The sequence below is a fragment of the Canis lupus genome, chromosome X (genome assembly GCF_003254725.2).
Source record: "Canis lupus dingo isolate Sandy chromosome X, ASM325472v2, whole genome shotgun sequence".
NCBI lineage: Eukaryota > Metazoa > Chordata > Mammalia > Carnivora > Canidae > Canis > Canis lupus.
In genome coordinates, this window is record NC_064281.1 from 70,196,129 (window position 1) to 70,219,751 (window position 23,623).

Consider the following 23,623-nt stretch of genomic DNA (forward strand, 5'->3'; position numbering starts at 1 on the left):
TTAACACAGAAATATTATCTACTTAAATCCTGAACAATGTCATATCAGTTGGCTTATCAAATCTGTCCCAGGGTTCCCATTTCATTGGTATACAGAAGCTTATAATAGCCTGTAAGGGCCTATATGATATGATTCCCACCTTACTTCTTACTTCTTTGGTATCTTCCTATGCTACTTTTCCCATTTGCTTTCAGACATGTACCTGCCTTTTTTTTTTTTTTAAGATTTTTAAATTTATTTATTCATGACAGACACAGAGAGAGAGAGGGGCAGAGACACAGGGAGAGGGAGAAGCAGGCCCCGTGCAGAGAGCCCAGTCTCCAGGATCACACCCCGGGCTGAAGGTGGAGCTAAACCGCTGGGCCACTGGGGTTGCCCACCTGCCCTTTTCTTTTCTTTTCTTTTCTTTTTTTTTTTAATAATTGTAGCCGTAGGCAAAAATGATTGTTGGTAGTTTCTAAATTTTTCAATTTGTGTAGAGTATTTACAGTGCTTTAAAACTTTTTACAACATTTCTATTTTGTGGTTTGAATATTCTAATGTTAATGAGAATATTACCTCTTTCCTCTTTAAATGTGTTATGTTTTTCTAAAAGATTTGCTTGTGGATTCATAAATGTGATTTATTTTATTTTATTTTTTAAATAATAAATTTATTTTTTATTGGTGTTCAATTTGCCAACATACAGAATAACACCCAGTGCTCATCATAAATGTGATTTAAAGAAAGGTACAACTTAAAGCCGCATTTTCTCTATTGGGAGTTTTTCTTTCCATGGGGATTTCAGAATAGGAAATGAGATAAATACGATTTGATTAAAAGTAACCAAAAGATCAATAAATATTTTTTTAAGAATTATATCTCTTCCTTGAGAGAAGTCTATTTGTACATTGAACATTATATATTTTATATGTTATCTTTAATTTGACCATTATTTATAGTGAAGAAGTTATTTTATGAATTATGATAGCTTTCATTTACTATGCACTTATTGGCCAGGCATGTAACTAAATAGTTTATATGTATTATTTCAATTGATCCTTATGAAAAAGCCACAAAGTAGACGACATAGTTGTACTCCATTTTTAGATAAGGAAATTGAAGCTTAGTGTATGAACAAATTAGTTCTGTAACTGGCTAAGCTAATAAGTGGCTGAGCTGGAACTTAAATTTAGGTACATAAAAATGTAGAAAAAATGGCAGTTCTGTAGCATCTTTTTTTTTTAAAGTTTATTTATTTATTTGAGAGAGAAAGGGAGAGCACAAGCAGGGGAAATGGCAGAGAGAGAGAGAGAGGGAGAAGCAGACTCCCAGCTGACAGGGGAGTCTGATGTGGGCCTCCATCCCAGTAACCTGGAATCATGACCTGAGCCAAAGACACTTAACTGAGCCACCCAGGTAGCCCACAACCATTTTTTTTTAATATGTACACTGTGCCAGGTTGCTCTATGCTGGAGGTACAAAGATGAATGCAATACCTCGAGTGCCCCAGTAGAACTCAGAATTTAGTCAGAGAGAGAAGAAAGTGAAAAAAAAAATGGTTTCCATAGTAGCAGGACACCTGTGAAATAGGCTACTGTAGTCACTTAACCCAGTGTAGAGGCTCAGGGAGGAAACAGGGAAGACCTGAATATACTATGAAACCCCATGTCACCTAATGAATTTTCAGTATTTTTTGGAATTAAAGCATTCTCAGAGTTTGAACTATTTACTTTATGAAGATCCAATGCCTTCTGTATGCCAGGTACTGTTCTAAGCTCTTAGGAAAAAGAGCAGAGAAGAAATCAGGGGAATCTCCTTCTGTCAAGAAGCTTATGTTTTGATAGGGTTGATACAGCAGGACCTAATAGGTAATTTTGAAAAAGAAAATGGAAAAGTTTATTTGACAACTCTCCACTGAATATCAAATATGTTGTTAGATCCAGGGGAACATAAAGAAGACAAATTCACTATCCTTGCCTCTAGGATTTTATTTTGTATGTCTGAAAAGGTAAGAACAGTTTGAAAAAAAGTTTTAACCTTATTATTTTTAAATGGCTGAAAAAAAATTAAAGAAGACTGTTTCAGGGCACATGAAAATTATATGAAATTCAGTGTTTATAGAGAAAATATGTTTGAATGCAGCCAAAACCATTTGTTTATGCATCATTTGTGGCTCCTTTTGTGCTACAACTGCATATTTGAATAGTTTTGATAAAGATCCCGTAACCCACAAAGCCTAAAACATTTACTGTCTGGCCCTTTATAGAAAAAGTTTGTCAACCTCTTCACTAGTCTCTAAACTTCTTGATTTACTGTCCTGTTAGAAAAAATATGTATGTTCGAGCAATAACCTCATTATATTTTATTTAAAAATTTTGTACATATTTGTATGTACTATGTGTATTATAAAATGCAGACATAATAAAGAATAGGAAAAACATGAAATGAACAAGGTTTTAAAATGATTTAAAATTTTATTTATTAATAGTATAAAAGCCTTTGCTGTTATGATTAACTGTTTAGTGAGAGCAATGTCAATATGTCATAGGCAGTAATTAGAAGGTGTAGTTCCAAGTTCATTTCATTTGGTTATTTGGTTTAATGTCTGTTATAGTTGAAACATAATCTGACAGAAATATATAGGTCCCAGTGGAACAAGAGCATCATTACAACACTTATTAAATCATATTATTAACTTTTCTCAGTCCAATCTATGAGTCAAGGAAAGGTTTTCTGTGGAACCATTGCTAGTAAATTTCCATCTTTCCTGATGACAATTATAACTAATTTGGAATGTTGCATTTTTACATTTTTAAATAAATGGGTCAAAATGTGCTTTAAAAAATGGGCTTTAACTAATTTAATAAGAGTCTCAGACTCTGCATTTTTGCAAAGAAGGGGAAAGAGGTGAGTCATGCAAGAGTGAAGGAGACTGACAGGGAAGTTGGGTCAGTTTAATGTGATTTTTTAAAAAAGATTTTATTTATTTGAGAGAGTGCCTGCACGTGAGAGAGAACATGAGCGGTGGGGAGGGACAGAAGGAGAGGGACAAGCAGTCTCCCCCCACCACAAGCAGGAAGCCCAATGTGGGGCTCTATCCCAGGACTCCAGGATCATGGCCTGAGCCAAAGGCAGACACTTAACCAACTGAGCCACCTAGGCGCCCCAAAGTGTTTCTTTCTTTAATGAAGTTTATTTGAAAAAAGAGTTTGTTTCTTACTAATCGTTAAATTTACAAGGGATTACTAGTGTTTTTGTGCATGAAAAAGCCTCATGCTAAATTTCAGCAGTTTTTAAATATTTTGTCGAGATAACCAGAAAGATTTGAGAGGTACACTATTTTTTCATCCTTACTTCCTATCAAATTTCATATTATAAATATTCCACACTATTTGAAATATCTTGCTTTTATTAAAAAGAACTACATTTTTGACTCTGTAGCACTTTGTGTATTTTGGTTTCATTTTCTTTCTTGCAATCGCTTAAGTTTTACATGTAGGGTAACCTTATTCAGGAATCTCACTTAGAAGAAAAAAAAGGAATCCCACTTAGGTTTTTCATAAAACATCTTTTTAAAATTTTCGTTTTATTTATTTATTTATTTACATCTTTTTTTAAGTAAATCATATATATTGGCCATGTTTTTTATTCCATTAGTGACTCAAAGAAAAGTACTTTTTGTATTTCATTATTGAAACAGTCTAGCAAATAAACTGAGTTGTTAAAAAAAAAAAAAGCCTGTATTTTCATTCAACTCTGATAAATCTCCCACACTGAGTAATTTTTCTACTTGTTTGAGTAAATTTTAAGCAATGATTTCTATGGGTCTTCTGACAGTATTTGCTGACAAAGGGAATGTGTTTTAGTTTAATGCTGTGTTGTTTTGTGTATATTTCAGAAGCTTCTAATGAGAGTTTCTCCAGTGTCACCAGACCTTTTTCTTTTGCTATTAGTGAAAGAAAAAGTTTAAAAGAAGCTTCTAAACATGTCATTAAGTTTATAAAATTTCACTGAAGTGCTGGATTGAGTATCATATGATTTTAATTATTGCTGAGAAATTTGAAAAAGCTGTCTTCATGTTCTGAATGCTTGGCTTTTAAATGGTCTGCTAATTTGAGGTGGCCGTGTACTATCATTAGCTAATATTTTAAGGTACAATATGCACATAAACTGGGAGTCATCACTGATAATGATATACATCCATATTAATGGATGTATTAACAATTTTAATCTTGTGAGATCAGCTTATTTACTTTAGATTATTTTTTATCATATGATGGATGAAAGGCTCAGACTTGGGAGTAGGATATATAATAGTCTAGTATTTTCCCTTGAGCTTACATTTTTGCTATTATCCTATTATCCTCAGTCTTTGATCTTTGTAGGAATCTTTGAATACCACTTTTCCATTTTTGTTATTTTTGATGGTTGATTTAGTTAAAACTAGAGAAAACAACCCGTAAATCCATTTAGCCACATACATGTAAGCTGCAGTATGTTGCAGTACACTGACAGTGAACAGATATGCATTGTGAACACCTCACTCTGCTTAAGATACCTCATTTATCTTAAGGGCCTCTGGATCCAGTGATGATTCCATTGTTATGTTAAATATTAGACCTTATTTTCTTGTATTTTTAAATAAAAATACATATTTCTCAAATTACAGCGGATCCTTTATGTAGTCTCTGGACTCTGGAAACTACTGTTTCAGAATTAAGGATTATGGGAAAGTAAAAGCAATATTTGGTGTTTTTTAAATATCCAACATATGTTCTGAATTTACCCTCCTGATGGTAAAGAGGCATATTTTGGTATTAAAAGTTACATCCCTCCAATAAGACCTGAAAACAGAAATAAATAAGAATTTTTGTGCCATACTCAGTGATATTCATTTAATATCATGCTTTTTTTCTTGCTTTTGGCTTTATACTTTTGGTAGAGATAATGTATTTAGATAACTTTTTTCCTTTAACTTTGTTTTCAGTCTGAGCTTTTATATGTTTTATGACTGCAGTCTGTATAGGTAAAGTTAACTTGATCTTTTGAAAACATGAGGTAGTTACTTAATTCCAGGTAGAATTGGCCAACTATTTAGTTATGTAGCAAATTCTTGATAACTTTATTGGAGTTTTACAAATGTTTTTTTTCTTTCCAGTTCACAGTAGCTAGAGGAATTATGGAAGTATCTTTAGAAAAAATTAATTAAACAAATATTGTAAAATAAAACTGTAATAATTATTCATGCTAGGCATATTTTTAGATATAGGGTAACATTGGTTCATTCCATTCGGGGTACAGTTCTCTTCGACATAGAAGTTAAAGAATACTTGAATAATTACTACTGACAAGCAGAAGGAAGAAGGCAAGCATTTGATGGTGAAGTCAAGTTCACATTTTAAAAGAGCAACTGGAAAATCCAGCCTTAAACTGGGATCAAGATATGTTGCAGAAACAGAAACAGTTTATAGAAAATAAATAGAAATTGGGACGCCTGGGTGGCTCAGTGTTTGAGCATCTGCCTTTGGCTCAGGGTATGATCCTGGGATCCAGGATCAAGTCCCACATCAGGCTCCCTGCCAGGAGCCTGCTTCTCCTTCTGCCTATGTCTCTACTTCTCTCTTTGTGTCTCTCATGAATAAATAAAATAAAAATCTTAAAAAAATACATAGAAATTTATAACAAATTTATAGAAAGAAGGAAAAAATATTCTCGATCATAGGCAAGTAGAGATAAAAATAATAGGTTGACACTTCTCATAATGCAAAATAGAAAAAATAGTGGAAAATAAAAAATGATGTTGGAAGATAAGGAGAAAGTTTTCAAAATTATATTATTACCCATTAAAAAATTTATGAAGGGAGAGAATGAGAGGGGATGGGATAAGGAGAACAAGAGAGTGAAAATGAATGAATGAATGAATGAATGAATATGAAAATGAATAGACAGGTGGTTCAACTTTTAACCCATTTGACTATTTTCATATGGCTCCTCAGTAATAACTTTAAGATTATGAAAGTTCTTTGCTGAAGAAGTCAATTTATCTGTAATACTAACATTGCATCATGCTTGAAGGAAAATAAATGGTTTTGTGTTTACAAATATAGCTTTAATTTAATGCAATCCCTATCAAAATACCATGGACTTTCTTCAGAGAGTTGGAACAAATCATCCTAATATTTATGTGGAATCAGAAAAGACCCCGAATAGCCAGGGGAATTTTACAAAAGAAAACCATAGCTGGGGGCATCACAATGCCAGATTTCAGGTTGTACTACAAAGCTGTGGTCCTCAAGACAGTGTGTTACTGGCACAAAAACAGACACATAGATCAATGGAACAGAATAGAGAATCCAGAAGTGGACCCTCAACTTTATGGTCAACTAATATTCGACCAAGGAGGAAAGACTATCCACTGGAAAAAAAAAAAAACAGTCTCTTCAATAAATGGTGCTGGGAAAATTGGACATCCACATGCAGAAGAATGAAACTAGACCACTCCCTTGCACCATACACAAAGATAAACTCAAAATGGATGAAAGATCTAAATGTGAGACAAGATTCCATCAAAATCCTTGAGGAGAACACAGGCAACACCCTTTTTGAACTTGGCCATAGCAACTTCTTGCAAGATACATCCACGAAGGCAAAAGAAACAAAAGCAAAAATGAACTCTTGGGACTTCATCAAGATAAGAAGCTTTTGCACAGCAAAGGATACAGTCAACAAAACTAAAAGACAACCTACAGAATGGGAGAAGATATTTGCAAATGATGTATCAGATAAAGGGCTAGTTTCCAAGATCTATAAAGAACTTGTTGAACTCAACAGCAAAGAAACAAACAATCCAGTCATGAAATGGGCAAAAGACATGAACAGAAATCTCACAGAGGAAGACACAGACATGGCCAACAAGCACCTGAGAAAATGCTCTGCATCACTTGCCATCAGGGAAATCCAAATCAAAACCACAATGAGATCCCACCTCACACCAGTGAGAATGGGGGAAATTAACAAGGCAGGAAACCACAAATGTTGGAGAGTATGTGGACAAAGGGGAGCCCTCTTGTACTGTTGGTGGGAATGTGAACTGGTGCAGCCACTCTGGAAAACTGTGGAGGTTCCTCAAAGAGTTAAAAAGTAGATCTGCCCTACGACCCAGCAATTGCACTGCTGGAGATTTACCCCAAAGATACAGGTGCAGTGAGATGCCGGGACACCTGCACCCCAATGTTTATAGCAGCAATGTCCACAATAGCCAAACTGTGGAAGGAGCCTCTGTCCATCGAAAGATGAATGGATAAAGAAGATGTGGTTTATGTATACAATGGAATATTACTCAACCATTAGAAATGACAAATACCCACCATTTGCTTCGACGTAGATGGAACTGGAGGGTATTAAGCTGAGTGAAATAAGTCAATTGGAGATGGACAAAAATTATATGGTCTCATTCATTTGGGGAATATAAAAAATAGTGAAAGGGAATAAAGGGGAAAGGAGAAAAAATAAGTGAGAAATATCAGAAAGGGAGACAGAACATGGAAGACTCCTAACTCTGGGAAACAAACTAGGGGTAGTGGAAGGGGAGGTGGGCGGGAGGTGGGGGTGCCGGGGTGGCGGGCCCTGAGGTGGGCACTTGATGGGAGGAGCACTGGGTGTTATTCTGTATGTTGACAAATTGAACCAATAAAAAATAAATTTATTAAAAAAAAACAAAAAATACAAATACAGCTTTAAAATATAGGTGGTCAAATATTTAGACTTTAAGCAACATTTTTTGTAGCTACAAAGTACTATATTTTTCTCATGTATTGTGGAAGTACTAACTAAATGTTCTAATGTAAACTTGCTTTTGTGTTTTGAGTACTTTAAGAACTAGTGAGTTTAGAAGAGTTTCTTGTTCAGTTATATTGTTTAGAATTAATATTGCATAATGAGTATTGCTGTATTTAGTTGAATGATTGTATTATAAAGTTGGAGGTAATGATTTTAAATATTAGCTGCCTAATTAGGAGTATGCATCTTATTTCTCTAAGAATAAAATGAGTCATTGTGGTCTCTTCTGTTCCTATGAATGATACCTATTCCTAATCAAACTTTGTAACCAAAATATAAGTATAAAAAATGTCAGTTGCTGTAAATCAAATTAAAATATTTAGAGAAAAGTTCCTAAATACCACATTGGTTTAACACATATTTATTAAGTGTTTAGTCATTCCAGGAACAACTTTGGCTTTACTTTGTACTTTCAAATTAGCTTGGAATTTAGGGGAGGTGGATTTATCAGATAGTTTCAGTTTAAGTGCTATAATATAGGTTTTAATATTGAAGAATAGAATGTAGATAGTCATTTCTAAATTAGGTATTTCAGGGATAAATTTGAAGATAAATTGGAAGGATTCATAGTTAACCAGATAAGGATTTAGGTGGGGTGGGTGGGATGAGATGGGATAAGGGTTAGGAATGGGGAGAGGGTGGTGAAAATGAGAGCATTCTAGGCAGAGAGAACATCATCATGAATGAAGTAATGGAAACGTGTAATATCATAGTATATGTAGGAAAACTACAAACAACCTTGCGTTATTAAAGCAGTCTTTGAAAGCTAGTTAATATAAACCAGGCTTAGTGTGCATGAGCATACTTAAACCTAACAACATTATTTTAAGCCTATAGTCTCATATCCTCCTTATTTTGCCTACTTCCATGATTGTACTCTGATGGTATGATCTTAGCAGTATATGCCATTAAAAATTAAACGGAGGCACATTATAATGTAGAAATATCACTTGAGGAAGAGTCAACTGTCTACCTAGAGACTGCCAGATGTGGCAATTCCACACTCTTATGCTTGGTTGTGAGGTGTACAGATACAGACACTCAATCTTGTTGGCATTCCAGAGTTGATTCTACTTGGGAGATGCAGATTTATGCTAACCACATTTGTCAAAGACTATAATTTAACCAGAAACCTAGCCTAGCATATGCAAGCAGTGCTTAGGGGTTTTGATGGAAACACTGTGAGTCAGCAGAATGATGTGCTGGACAATAAGATCATAAAATCAGACGCTGAATTAATAGAGGTAAGGTATTTCAAGATGTGGGACGTGGTAGTCCTTTCCTTCCTTGCATTGATCAAACCACAGAGTATTTGAGAAAAATAATTACGAACACTAAGCCATGTCAAATTAAAATAATTGAAGCAGACAGGTACACTTTAGCCTGAAGGAGAGAATGATGCCTTTAAATAACATTTACATGGTTTTTTAGTTTGTTAACCTTTGCCTAGTCTGACTTGCATCTTCTTAGGTCACACTCTTATCACTAGTCACTTGAATTACTTTAGTAGCCCAAATTATTGAATGAAAGAGAAGCTGTTCTGGCTAGTTATATATAACTGACTATTATTTAGAGATACTAGGTAGCTCTTGGGTCAGGAGGGTTATAGAAACAGGCTTCAGATAATACAGGAATAACTTTCAGAACCACACAACTGAAATTTGGTCCAGTGAAGGGCTATTGCCATCCCAGAACCACTTGGTCAAACTGTTGTGATAAAAAACACACAGCTGCAGCCATCAATTCCATAACCATATCTCCTGTATTGCCATCCATGCCAGCAAAATGGATTGCTTACTTGTGGCCTGCTTCCTTATATAGTTCATTTTTGAATCTACAAAACCTGTAAATGCATTTCATTGGTGGAAACTAAGCCATATCTCTGTACTCTAGTCATAAGGGAGTCTGGCAAAAGTAGTTTTTATGGATTCTTCTTTGGTTTGGTGGGACTGACACTGAGAGGATGTATTAAAATGTAGAGAGTGTGTTTAAATGATACTGAGAAGCCAAATATGACAGAAGACACTATGGTTTCCTAGCTATTCTTATAGACTTCACTAAAATTTTTCTCATTCTTTAAGACCCAAATCCTGGTAAAAACTTCTCTGATCTTTCCATCTATCATCTGTGTTCCCAAAGCATCACATACATGCCTCTATTATTATTATTATTATTTTTAACGATTTTATTTATTTATTCATAGAGACATACAGAGAGAGAGAATGGCAGAGAGGCAGAGACACAGGCAGAGGGAGAAGCAGGCTCCATGCAGGGAGCCCGACATGGACTCGATCCCTGGTCTCCAGGATCACACCCCAGGCTGCAGGTGGCGCTAAACCGCTGCACCACGGGGGCTGCCCTACATGCCTCTATTATAATTGCATATATGTTTTCCCTACTAGATCATGAATTATTTATTTTTATTTATTTAACAAAGATAGCGTTGACTATGTATCAGGCATTGTTCTAAGTGCTGCATAAAGAATTCATTTAGTTTGTGGCTACAAGCTTTCTTTCAACTTGCACTCCCATAGCCAGCTTAGCATACAGAGTCCTTGGTGCATGGCACATTTCCAGTCAGTAAGTGATTCAATATTTAGAAAGTAGAGAAGAAATAAATAATGACCCAGTCCTGCAACTTTGACTATTCTATTTTGTTGCGCATTAAGTCTTCTAAAGAAAAATTTGGCTAAAATTATACTTCCCTAATATGAGATGGGCTGACTGTGAGGTAGTAGGTTTTCTGTTAGTTGAAATCAAATCAGGGCATACGTGAGCATCTGTGGGCTACATTAAAAATGCTATCCAGCCTTGTTTCTCTGCTTCTGCTTTGACTCAACAATGCTAGATCTAGCCTATCTATGAGTGAGGGAGAGGAAAAAAAATGTCTTCTGTCTTCAAGTCAGAAGGCCAATATACAAATGAGAATTAAGGATATATGATAGGAAAGATAGGGGTAGAGACAGTGAAAGAGGTGATTAGTAAGGAGGATCCTGTTATATATAAATAAAATGTATAGGTGTTGACTGTGAACACATCATAGGAGTCACTGCAATGTATGCAAGAATAGATCAAGAGATTCTTGCTGTCACTGAAGTTAGTATTCTATAGTAGATGCAGCTTTATTTCTTTTCATGGATCCTTTTCTCCCCCTCACATTCTTACATATGAGTCTTTAATGTTGATTTTATTTTTGCTCATTACTTTCCTTTATTAAAAAAATAGTAATGGCCAGAATTATTAAGAGAATAAAAAGAAAAAATACTGATTTAAAAAAAAATTGAAATATAAATCACATACTGTAAAATTCACCGTCTTAAACATTTCAGTGTGTTTTTTAGTATATTCTAAGAGTTATGAAGCTATCACAACAGTCAATTTTAGAACATTTTTATCACTCCAAAAAAACACCATACCCATCAGCAGTCATACCCCAATTCTCCTATTCCCCGTCCCCTGCCTGTGGCAACCACTAATTTATTTTCTTTCTGTATAGATTTGCCAATTCTGGGCATTTAGTGTAATCATACAATGTGTGGTCTTTTGTGACTGGCTTCTTTCACTTAGCATATGTGATTTCAAGTTTCATTCATGCTATAGCATTTATCAGTACTTGGTTATTCTTTATGACTGAATATTGCATTGTCTGGACATACCACATTTGTTTATCCATTCATCACTTGAGGGACATTTGGATTGTTCCCACTCTTTGATGCTTCTGCTGTGAACATTCATGTGCAAATTTTTGTGTGGACATATTTCTTTCTTTCTTTCTTTTTTTTTTTTTTTTGTATAAGCTGGGCCATGTGGTAAGTTTATGTGTATCTTTTTGAGGAACTGCTAGACTATTTTTGAAATGGGCTATATCATTTCACATTCTTACCAGCAGTGTGTGAGGGGCCCAGTTTCTCCATATCCTTACCAATGTTTCCTATTATCATCTTTTTGTATCTTATCTATCCTAGTGCAAGTGAGGTGATGTCTCATTTTGATTGTACTTCTATAATGAATATTGATACTGAACATCATGTGCTTACTAGCCATTTGTATATCTTCTTTAGAGAAATGTCTGTTCAGATCCTTTGCCCATTTGTTGTTGGGTTCTCTTTTTATTGTTGATTTGTGAGAGTTCTTTATATATTATGGATATAAGTCCCTTATCAGATAAATGATTTGGAAACATTTTCACCCATTCTGCCTGTTGTTTTTTCATTTGATGTTGCTTTTTTAAAGATTTATTTATATACATAGAATGTGAGTTGGGGGCGAGACAAAGGGAGAGAGAGAATCTCAAACAGACTCTGCTGAGCACAGAGCCTGATGCAGGACTCCATTTTAGGACCCTGAGATCATGACCTGAGCTGAAATCAAGATTTGGATGCTCAACCAACAAGGCCATCCAAGTTCTCCTGATGCTGCATTTTGAATCATAGACATTTCCACCTTGGTTTTGTGATCCTTTATTAATGTCTTAATATGTTGTAAGGGTTTTTTAAATAAGATTTTATTTATTCATGAGAGACACACAAAGAGAGGGAGAGGAAGAGACACAGGCAGAGGGAGAAACAGGCTCCATGCAGGGAGCCTGATGGGGACTCGATCCCGGGACTCCAGGATGACACCCTGGGCTGAAGGCAGGCGCTAAACTGCAAATAATCCTCCCTGGTTATTTGCCATTCATCCTGTGTTGTAAGGGTTAGTATAATTTCAAAGTGAAGAAAAATAATTTGTCCAGTGACAATGTTATATGTGTGGGTATCATGTAATAAAGGAAGATTCCCAGTCAATTTTTTTTTAATTTTTATTTATTTATGATAGGCACACAGTGAGAGAGAGAGAGAGGCCGAGACACAGGCAGAGGGAGAAGCAGGCTCCATGTACCAGAAGCCTGACGTGGGATTTGATCCCCGGTCTCCAGGATCATGCCCTGGGCCAAAGGCAGGCACTAAACCGCTGCACCACCCAGGGATCCCTTTTTTTTTTTTTTTTTAATTTTTAGATTCCCAGTCAAATTGAAGCTTATTGAATCTCAAACCATTTCTTGTAACTTAATATTTTTTCCTTTATTGAGTAATTTTTGTCATCCAAACACAGCTGATTATATTTTTGATTTTCTTTTTTTGCTTTCAGAATCCAGCAACTTCTCAAGAACTTTTCTTCAGTGACATATTGTAGATAGATATTTCCTATTACTTTAAAAGTCATATTTGTTCTTCTAGATAATAGTGATCTTAAGGGAGAATATGCCAAATGGTAAATTGTTTGTTTATTTTTGCTATCAGGATAAATTAATATCTGTGCTAAGGTTATCTGATGTATGCTACAAAATAGCTGCCAGTTTATTCTGTGGAATAGTTTAAAAACATTTTTTCATTCTGCTCATTGGTTGACTAGGTAGAGATATAAACCATTAATATATGGTAAAATTTATACAATGTTATGGTAAAAACTGAAATAAGAAATAATAGTGAAGTATCCACCAAAATGAGGTGGTAGTTGTTGGTAGTTACAGCAGGACTTATGATTTTAAAAGAGAATATTAGTATTTATTAATCACTTTTGAAATTCAAGCAGCAATTTTTAAACACTTATCATAGATGTTCTTTCTAATAGGAGGACATGAACCTTAATGAAGAACGAAAAGCTCCTTTACGAAACAAAGATTTTACCACCAAGCGTGAGATGGTTGTCCAGTATATTTCTGCTACTGCCAAATCTGTAAGTAGTGACACTTCCCCAGCACTACCATAATGAGTTTAGCATTATCTGCTCAAAATTAAATAAACCTCAGCTCTTCAAGTTCTTGTCTCACTGTACTTCTATAGATTATTAAGAAAAAAACACTTATGTGTATTTTTACACATTTGGTATATATTTAAAAACTGCTTACAATTAGACTTATTAAACAATACAGACTTAGGATAGAAGGCTCTGAGTTAATCCAACGAGTTTTGGAGCAGTAGTTTTTTGTACATCCTAAAAATTGACAGAAATTTGCAGTAATTCCACCACATATACTGTTTGTTTTATGAAAATTTTGAATTTTGAAGGAGAAGCCACAAACATAGGCTAGTCACAAGTTTTAACTAAGTTTACATTTAAGCTATATGTTTGGTTTCTTCTTGCATGAAATTTTTAATTTAATTTAATTTTAATTTTTAATTTTAATTAAAAAATTTTAAATTTAATATTTTTAATATGCTGTTTTAGTTTTTTATTATTTTATGTGGTGCTAACTATATAAACTACCTCATAATGGTTATTGTACAGCTTAACTTAGTATAATTAATATAATATAATTTAATATAATAAGGTGCTTAATAGGAATGAGCTTTAATGAAATCTGTATGAGTTTCAAAAGACTTGTGTTCAGCAGGAGAAACTTTAGTGTTTTAATGGGATATATGGCTTTGTTTACTTCTTAAGCTGCTTCCAAAAATAGACATCAGGTTTGATTTCTTTTTGTAAGAAAAAAATGTATTTTTGAAATGGTGAAATGTATCTTTTACATTTCTGTAAGGAAAAAGCTTTATACAGCTAGAGTTCATAGAATCACTGTATATGTGTATATATGTTGTATGTATATAGACACATATATACATGTAACATTTTATATATCTGTGTACATATACATATACAAACACAGATTTTGATTGTGTGGTATGTATATTATATGTGTATATAAATAATATAACACATTCATTTACATGTAAAAATATTTTTTAATATTATTTTAGTTTTATACTTTTAAAGATTTTTTAAATTTATCATGAGAGACACAGAAAGAGAGGCAGAGACATAGGCAGAGGGAGAAGCAGGCTCCCCTTAGGGAGGCCAATGTGGGACTCAATCCCAGGACCCTGGGATCATGCCCTGAGCTGACGGCAGATGCTCAACCACTGAACCATCCAGGCATCCCAAAAATACATATTTTAAATTACAAACTTGGCCAGTAAAGAAAATAATTGCTTGGAAAATTATTCCATTGGAAAAAATATTCTAAAATTATTTGGCTATCCTGTTACTACTACTTCAGTACAGTAATTGAAATGGGAATTATTAATGCATGTTACCCTAAATTCTACAATTGTATTGATTTCATATTGTTGTTTAAGCAAGCTGAATCTGAATGCTGAATTATTTAAACATAACACAGTCCAGCTCAGCCAGAGCAGGGCAACAGCATGTATTTTACTTTGCTCCTCATATCCAAGGTCAGAAATATGTTCCAAATCATGTGAAATTTACCACGAGTGCTGTTTTCAATAGATTTTGGTGAAGCAAAGGGTCTTACTTTGAAATTGTGATAAATCTCTTTTTATTTTACACTCAAGTTATTGTTCACAGTAAAATGTGTTAGGAAATGCAGGGTGTACATTAGTGTTATTTTTCAAATACCTAAAAGCAAATACACTAGTAAATTTATATAACTAAATCTGAATGCAAAGTACAGATAATAATATATGAATAATCATGTGGTATTTTTAATGGTAACATTTTGTTAGTGTTTCTGGCTCATTTGTCGTTTTTGATTACATAAGAGGGATTAAATATGATGAAAATTTTACAAAGCTCTTATTCTTTAACATTTTGATTTTTACTCTATGTAGAACTTGTTTTTATTTGTTCTCATATTGTTTCCTCTTCAGCTGACCAAAGACATGTAAACTTTAGGTTATGGACTCATTTTGCACATTCAAATGCTGAAATTGGGATAAATATTGGATGAGCTCTTTGAATTGCTTTATTCGAAAGATGGAAATAGAATGTTTCTCATAAGACTTGAAAATTCTGTTTCAGGCATTAGCCTCAAAATCAGTACTTACTATTTAGTATATGACCCTTATTTGTTTCATTCAGCATACATATGAGCACCTGACATGCATATAGCACTTTTATTAGAGACTCAAATTTATACATTTTATTTGCTATTATTTTTTCATGTACCAAATGTTATGAAAAAGAAAGCCTCTTGATCAACATGTTTTAAAGCTTTCATATCTTGGAGAGACGTTAAATTGTATTATGATTTTTGTTGTTAAAACTAAGAAAATTGCTTATGTACTTTCCTTTTGAAGGTGAGAGTGATGCCATTCAGTGACAGTCCTCTTACCTTTGACATTTTCATGATCATGACAATAATATTTGCATAAACTATAGCTCAATATGTGGCTGTTTACATATTTGTGTTTTTTTTTTGTATAATTTTTTATTGGAGTTCGATTTGGCAACGTATAGCATAACACCCAGTGCTCAACTCATCAAGTGCCCCCATCAGTACCTGTCACCCAGTCACCCAAACCCCCGCCCAATTCCCTTTCCACCACTCCTTGTTCGTTTCCATGAGTTAGGAGTCTTTTTTTTTTTTTTCTTTTCTTTATTTATTTATGATAGTCACAGAGAGAGAGAGAGAGAGAGAGGCAGAGACACAGGCAGAGGGAGAAGCAGGCTCCATGCACCGGGAGCCCGATGTGGGATTCGATCCCGGGTCTCCAGGATCACGCCCTGGGCCAAAGGCAGGCGCCAAATCGCTGCACCACCCAGGGATCCCAGTTAGGAGTCTTTCATGTTCTCTCACCCTCACTGATATTTTCCAATCAATTTCTCTCCTTTCCCCTTTATTCCCTTTCACTATTTTTTATATTCCCCAAATGAATGAGACCATATAATGTTTGTTCTTCTCCAATTGACTTACTTCACTCAGCATAATACCCTCCAGTTCCATCCACGTTGAAGCAAATGGTGGGTATTTGTCATTTCTAATGGTTGAGTAATATCCCATTGTATATATAGAGCACATCTTCTTTATCCATTCATCTTTCTTTTTTATTTATTTATTTATTTATTTTTTATTTTATTTATTTATTTATTTTTTTTATTGGTGTTCAATTTACTAACATACAGAATAACACCCAGTGCCTGTCACCCATTCACTCCCACCCCCCGCCCTCCTCCCCTTCTACCACCCCTAGTTCGTTTCCCAGAGTTAGCAGTCTTTACGTTCTGTCTCCCTTTCTGATATTTCCCACACATTTCTTCCCCCTTCCCTTATTTTCCCTTTCACTATTATTTATATTCCCCAAATGAATGAGAACATATAATGTTTGTCCTTCTCCGACTGACTTACTTCACTCAGCATAATACCCTCCAGTTCCATCCACGTTGAAGCAAATGGTGGGTATTTGTCATTTCTAATAGCTGAGTAATATTCCATTGTATACATAAACCACATCTTCTTTATCCATTCATCTTTCGTTGGACACCGAGGCTCCTTCCACAGTTTGGCTATCGTGGCCATTGCTGCTAGAAACATCGGGGTGCAGGTGTCCCGGCGTTTCATTGCATTTGTATCTTTGGGGTAAATCCCCAACAGTGCAATTGCTGGGTCGTAGGGCAGGTATATTTTTAACTGTTTGAGGAACCTCCACACAGTTTTCCAGAGTGGCTGCACCAGTTCACATTCCCACCAACAGTGTAAGAGGGTTCCCTTTTCTCCGCATCCTCTCCAACATTTGTTGTTTCCTGCCTTGTTAATTTTCCTCCATTCATCTTTCAATGGACACCGAGGCTCCTTCCACAGTTTGGCTATTGTGGACATTGCTGCTATAAACATCAGGGTGCAGGTGTCCTGCCATTTCACTGCATCTGCATCTTTGGGGGAAATCCCCAGCAGTGCAATTGTTGGGATGTAGAGCAGTTCTATTTTTAACTCTTGAGGAACCTCCACACAGTTTTCCAGAGTCGCTGTACCAGGTCACATTCCCACCAACAGTGCAAGAGGGTTCCTTTTCTCCATATCCTTCCCAGCATTTGTTGTTTCCTGTCTTGTTAATTTTCACAATTCTTACTCATGTGAGGTGGTATCTCATTCTGGTTTTGATTTGTATTTCCTTTTTTTTCTCTTTTTTTTTTATTGGAGTTCAATTTGCCAACATATAGCATAACACCCAGTGCTCATCCCATCAAGTGCCCCCCTCAGTGCCCGTCACCCAGTCACCCCCATCCCCTACCCACCTCCCTTTCCATCACCCCTTGTTCGTTTCTCAGAGTTAGGAATATCTCATGTTCTGTCTCCCTTTCTGATATTTCCCACTCATTTTTTCTCCGTTCCCCTTAATTCCGTTTTACTATTTTTTATATTCCCCAAATGACTGAGACCATATAATGTTTCTCCTTCTCTGATTGACTTATGTCACTCAGCATAATACCCTCCAGTTTCATTAACGTCAAAGCAAATGGTGGGTATTTGTTGTTTCTAATCGCTGAGTAATATTCCATTGTATTCATAGACCACATCTTCTTTATCCATTCATCTTTCGATGGACACCGAGGCTCCTTCCACAGTTTGGCTATTGTGGACATTGCTGCTATCGGGGTGCAGGTGTCCTGCCATTTCACTATATCTGTATCTTTCGGGTAAATCCCCAGCAGTGTAATTGCTGGGTCGTAGGGCATATCTATTTTTAACTCTTTGAGGAACCTCCACACAGTTTTCCAGAGTGGTTGTACCAGGTCACATTCCCACCAACAGTGCAAGAGGATTCCCCTTTCTCCACATCCTTCCTAGCATTTGTTGTTTCCTGTCTTGTTAATTTTCAAAATTTTTATTCGTGTGAGGTAGTATCTCATTGTGGTTTTGATTGTATTTCCCTGATGGAAAGTGATGCGGAGCATTTCCTCGTGTGCTTGTTGGCCATGTCTATGTCTTCCTCTGTGAAATTTCTGTTCATGTTTTTTACTCGTTTCATGATTGGATTGTTTGTTTCTTTGCTGTTGAGTTTAATAAGTTTTTTATAGATCTTGGATACTAGCCCTTTTTCTGGTAGGTCATTTGCAAATATCTTCTCCCATTCTGTAGGTTGTCTTTTAGTTTTGTTCACTGTTTCTTTTGCTGTGCAGAAGCTTCTTATCTTGATGAAGTCCCATAGTTCATTTTTGCTTTTGTTTCCCTTGCCTTCATATGTATCTTGCAAGAAGGTACCGTGGCCAAGTTCAAAAAGGGTGTTGCTTGTGTTCTCCTCGAGGATTCTGATGGATTCTTGTCTCACATTTAGATATTTTATTCATTTTGAGTTTCTCTTTGCGTATGGTGTAAGAGAATGGTCCAGTTTCATTCTTTTGCACGTGGCTGTCCAATTTTCCCAGCACCGTTTATTGAAGATAGTGTCCTTTTTCCAGTGGATAGTCTTTCCTGCTTTGTCGAATATTAGTTGATCAGAGATTTGAGGGCCCATTCCCGGTTCTCTATTCTGTTTCATTGATCTATGTGTCTGCTTTTGTGCCAGTACCACACTGTCTTGATGACCACAGCTTTGTACTAAAACCTGATATCCAGCATGGTGATGCCACCGGTTCTGATTTTCTTTTTCAGTATTCCCCGGGCTATTTCGGTTCTTTTCTGATTCCACGGATATCTTAAGATGATTTTTTCCAACTTTCTGAAGAAAGTTCATGATATTTTGTTAGGGATTGCATTGAATGTGTAAATTGCCCTGGGTAGCATAGACATTTTCACAGTATTAATTCTTCCAATCCATGAGCATGGAATATTTTTCCATTTGTGTCTACTTTAGTTTCTTTCAGAAGTGTTCTGTAGTTTTCAGGGTATAGATACTTTACCTTTTTGGTTAGGTTTATTCCTTGGTATCTTATGTTTTTGGGTGCAATTGTAAATGGGATTGACTCCTTAATTGCTCTTTCTTCAGTTTCATTGTTAGTGTATAGAAATGCCACTGATTTCTGGGCATTGATTTTGATTCCTGGCACACTGCCGGATTGTTATATGTGTTCTAACAATCATGTGGTGGAGTCTTTTGGGTTTTCTATGTACAGTATTATGTCATCTGCAAAGAGAGAGAGTTTGACTTCTTCGTTGCCATTTTGAATGCCTTTAATGTCTTTCTGTTGTCTGATTGCTAAGGCTAGGACTTCTAGTACTACCTTGAATAGCAATGGTGAGAGTGGACATCCCTGTCTTGTTCCTGATCTTAGGGGAAAGGCTCCCAGTGTTTCCCCATTGAGAATGATATTTGCTGTGGGCTTTTCGTAGATGGCTTTGAAGATGCTGAGGAATGTTCCCTGTATCCCTATACTCTGAAGAGTTTTGATCAGGAATGGGTGCTGTATTTTATCGAATGCTGTCTCTGCATCTATTGAGAGGATCATATGGTTTTTGTTTTTTCTCTTGTTGATATAAACTATCACGTTGATTGTTTTACGAGTGTTGAACCAGCCTTGCATCCCAGGGATAAATCCTTTTTTTTTTTTTTTTTTTAATTTTTATTTATTTATGATAGTCACACAGAGAGAGAGAGAGGCAGAGACACAGGCAGAGGGAGAAGCAGGCTCCATGCACCGGGAGCGCGACGTGGGATTCGATCCAGGGTCTCCTGGATCGCGCCCTGGGCCAAAGGCAGGCGCCATATCGCTTCGCCACCCAGGGATCCCTGGGGATAAATTCTACTTGGTCTGGTGAATAACTTTCTTAATGTTCTGTTGGATCCTATTGGCTAGTATCTTGTTGAGAATTTTTGCATCTGTGTTCATCAGGGATATTGGTCTATAATTCTTTTTGGCGGAGTCTTTGTCTGTTTTGGGAATTAAGGTGATACTGGCCTCATAAAAGGAGTTTGGAATTATTCCCTCCCTTTATATCTTTTGGAACAGCATGGGTAGAATAGGTATAGTTTCTTTAAATGTTTCATAGAATTCCCCTGGGAAACCATCTAGACCTGGACCTTTGTGTCTTAGATGGTTTTTGATGACTGCTTCAATTTCCTCCCTGGTTATTTGCCAGTTCAGGTTTTCTATTCCTTCCTGTTCCAGTTTTGGTAGTTTGTGGTTTTCCAGAAATGCATCCATTTCCTCTAGGTATCCTAATTTATTGGTGTATAGCTGCTCAAAATAAGTTTTTAAAATTGTTTGTATTTCCTTGGTATGATTGTGATGTCTCCCTTTTCATTCGTGATTTTATTAATTTGAGTCTTTTCTCTCTCTCTCTCTCTTTTTTTTTAATAAGGGTGGCTAATGGTTTATCTATCTTATTAACTCTTTGAAACAACCAACTCGTTTTGTTGATGTGTTCTACAGTTCTTCTGGTCTCTATTTATTTGAGTTCTGCATGAATCTTTATTAAATCTCTTCTTCTGCTTGGTGTAGGTTTTAGTTGCTGTTTTTTCTCAAGTTCCTTTATGTGTGAGGGTAGCTTGTGTATTTGAGTTTTTTCCATTTTTTTGAAGGAGGTTTGTATTATGATGTTTTTCCCTCTTAGGACTGATTTTGCCGTATTCCAAAGATTTTGAAGGGTTATATCTTCATTCTCATTAGTTTCCATGAATCTTTTTATTTCTTATCTAAATTCCTGGTTGACTCTTTCATCTTTTAGCAGGATGCTCTTTAAGTTCCGGGTGTTTAAGCTTCTTCCAAATTTCTTCTTGTGATTGTGTTCAAGTTTCAAAGTTTCGTGGTCTGTAAATATACAAGGGACAATCCCAATCTTTTGGTATCAGTTAATAACTTATTTGTGACCCAGTCTGTGGTCTATTCTGGAGAAAGTTCCATGTGCAGTCGAGAAGAATGTGTATTCAGTTGCGTTTGGATATAAAGTTCTGTAAATATCTGGGAAATCCATCTGGTTCAGTGTATCATTTAAAGTTCCTGTTTCTTTGGAGATGTTGTGCTTAGAAGATTTGTTGATTATATAAAGTGCTGTGTTCAAGTCACCAAGTATAATGTATTATTATCTAAATATGTCTTCACTTTGGTTATTAATTGATTGATATAGTTGGCATTCCCTCATTTAGGGTATAAATATTGATGATTGTTAGGTCCTTTTGTTGGATAGATTCTTTAAGTATGATATAGTGTCCCTCTTCATCTCTTACTACAGTCTTTGGGATAAACTTTAATTCATATGATATATGGATGGCTACCCCTGCTTTCTTTTGAGGACCATTTGAATGGTAAATGGTCCCAACCTTTTATTTGTAGGTGTAGGCGTCCTTAGGTCTAAAATGAGTTTTGTAGACAGCAAATAGATGGGTCTTGCACTTTTATCCAGTCTGAAACCCTGCACCTTTTGATGGGGTCATTAAGCGTATTCACGTTCAGAATTACTGTTAAAGATATGAATTTAGTGTCATCATGATACCTATTCAGTCCTTGTTTTTGGATTGTTTCCTTGGAGTTCCTCTTTCTTTTCCAGAGTCCATCTTAATATTTCTTGCAGAGCTGGTTTGGTGGTCACATATTCTTTCAGTTTCTGCCTATCTTGGAAGCTCTTTATCTCTCCTTCTGTTCTGAATGAGAGCCTTGCTGGATAAAGTATTCTTGGCTGCAGTTTCTTCTCGTTTAGGACCCTGAATATATCCTGCCATCCCTTTCTGGCCTGTCGGGTGTCTGTGGAGATGTCTGCTGTTAATTTAATATTTCTCCCCATGTAAGTTAGGGATCCCTTGTCTCTTGCTGTTTTAAGGATTTTCTCTTTATCTTTGGAATTTGCAAGTTTCACTGTTAAATTTCCAGGTGTTGAAATGTTTTTATTGATTAGGGGGAGAAGTCTCCATCTTCTGGATCTGAATACCTGTTTCCGTCCCCAGATTAGGGTTGTTCTAAGCTATGATTTGTTGAAATATGCTTTCTGGTCCTCTCTCCATTGCAGCACCCCCTAAATCTCCAAGTGAAACCTAGATTTTTCCTTCTGAGGCTGTCATTTATTTCCCTTAACCTTTCCTTACGGTGTTTTAATTGTTTTTCTGTTTTTTCCTCAGCTTCCATCCTTGCCATCTACTTGTCTTCCATGTCACTCACTCTTTCTTCTACCTCCTTAACCATCATCGTGAGGACCTCCAGTTTGGATTGCATCTCATTTAATTAATGTTTAATTTCCGTCAGATTACATCTAAATTTTGCAGTCATGATGTCTCTTGATACCATTATGCTTTTTTCCAGAGTCACCAGTAGCTTTATAATTGTGCTTCTGAATTGGCTTTCTGACATCATATTGTTATCCAAATTCTGTAACTCTGTGGCAGAGTATACTGTTTGTGATTCTTTCTTTTGTGGGGGGTTGTTTTTTCTAAACATTTTGCTTAGTGCAGAGTGGCTTGAAATGAGTTGTACTTGTTAGAAGCGCAAACTCTTCTCTCTGTATCATTTCAGCTGTTCTCTCTTTAAATCTCAGGTTGAATTTGTAGGTTTTCAGGATGATTTGAAAGTTATGTAGTTAAGTTGGTGGGGATAGGTTACTTGGCGACCCTTCTCCTCTGCCGTCTTGCACTGCCCCTCTTTACCTAGTTTTAACTAAGGTTTCCATCCTGCTTTCAATAAGCTTTAGATATGCCTTGTATATCTTGTACTATTTTATTATATTGATATACTATTTAATAATGTTTTCTAGTTGGGGCGCCTGGGTAGTTTAGTCAGTGGAGCTTCTGTTTCTTGTTTTTAGCTCAGCTTGTGACCTCAGAGTGATAGCATTGAGTTCTACATCCAGCTCTGCCTTCAATGTGGCATTGCTTTAAATTCTCCCCCTCCCTAGTCATTTGTGTGTGTGCAGAGTCTTTAAAGTAAATACATCAGTCTCAGCTTTGCACAGTGGCTGTATCGTAGCCAATGAGGTTTATCCGAGGCGTGATTGTTGCTAATAAATAAGTCAGCCTAAAAAAATGTTTCTTCATTTAAAGTAGATATGATTGTAATCACTTCTTCATGAAAATACTTTAAATGTAGTCCAAACTTTAATCTGGATGTAAAAAAAAGGGCTAGTGTTCCTGATGGAGAATGTTTTGTAGTCACATATAAA

The 23,623-nt window shown here is 35.8% G+C and overlaps 1 protein-coding gene and 1 pseudogene across 7 annotated transcripts in view; both read left to right on the plus strand.

Moving 5' to 3' along the window:
* DIAPH2 (diaphanous related formin 2) overlaps positions 1 to 23,623 on the plus strand; it is a 1,060,012-nt gene that overhangs the window by 76,600 nt on the left and 959,789 nt on the right. For all 7 annotated transcript variants that reach the window (XM_049107608.1, XM_049107607.1, XM_025431781.3 and 4 more), the window contains one exon: positions 13,435 to 13,539. In XM_049107608.1, coding sequence (XP_048963565.1) covers positions 13,435 to 13,539 — 105 coding nt within the window. The remainder of the gene's footprint in view (positions 1 to 13,434; positions 13,540 to 23,623) is intronic.
* On the plus strand, positions 23,405 to 23,532 carry LOC112649560 (U4 spliceosomal RNA; annotated as a pseudogene).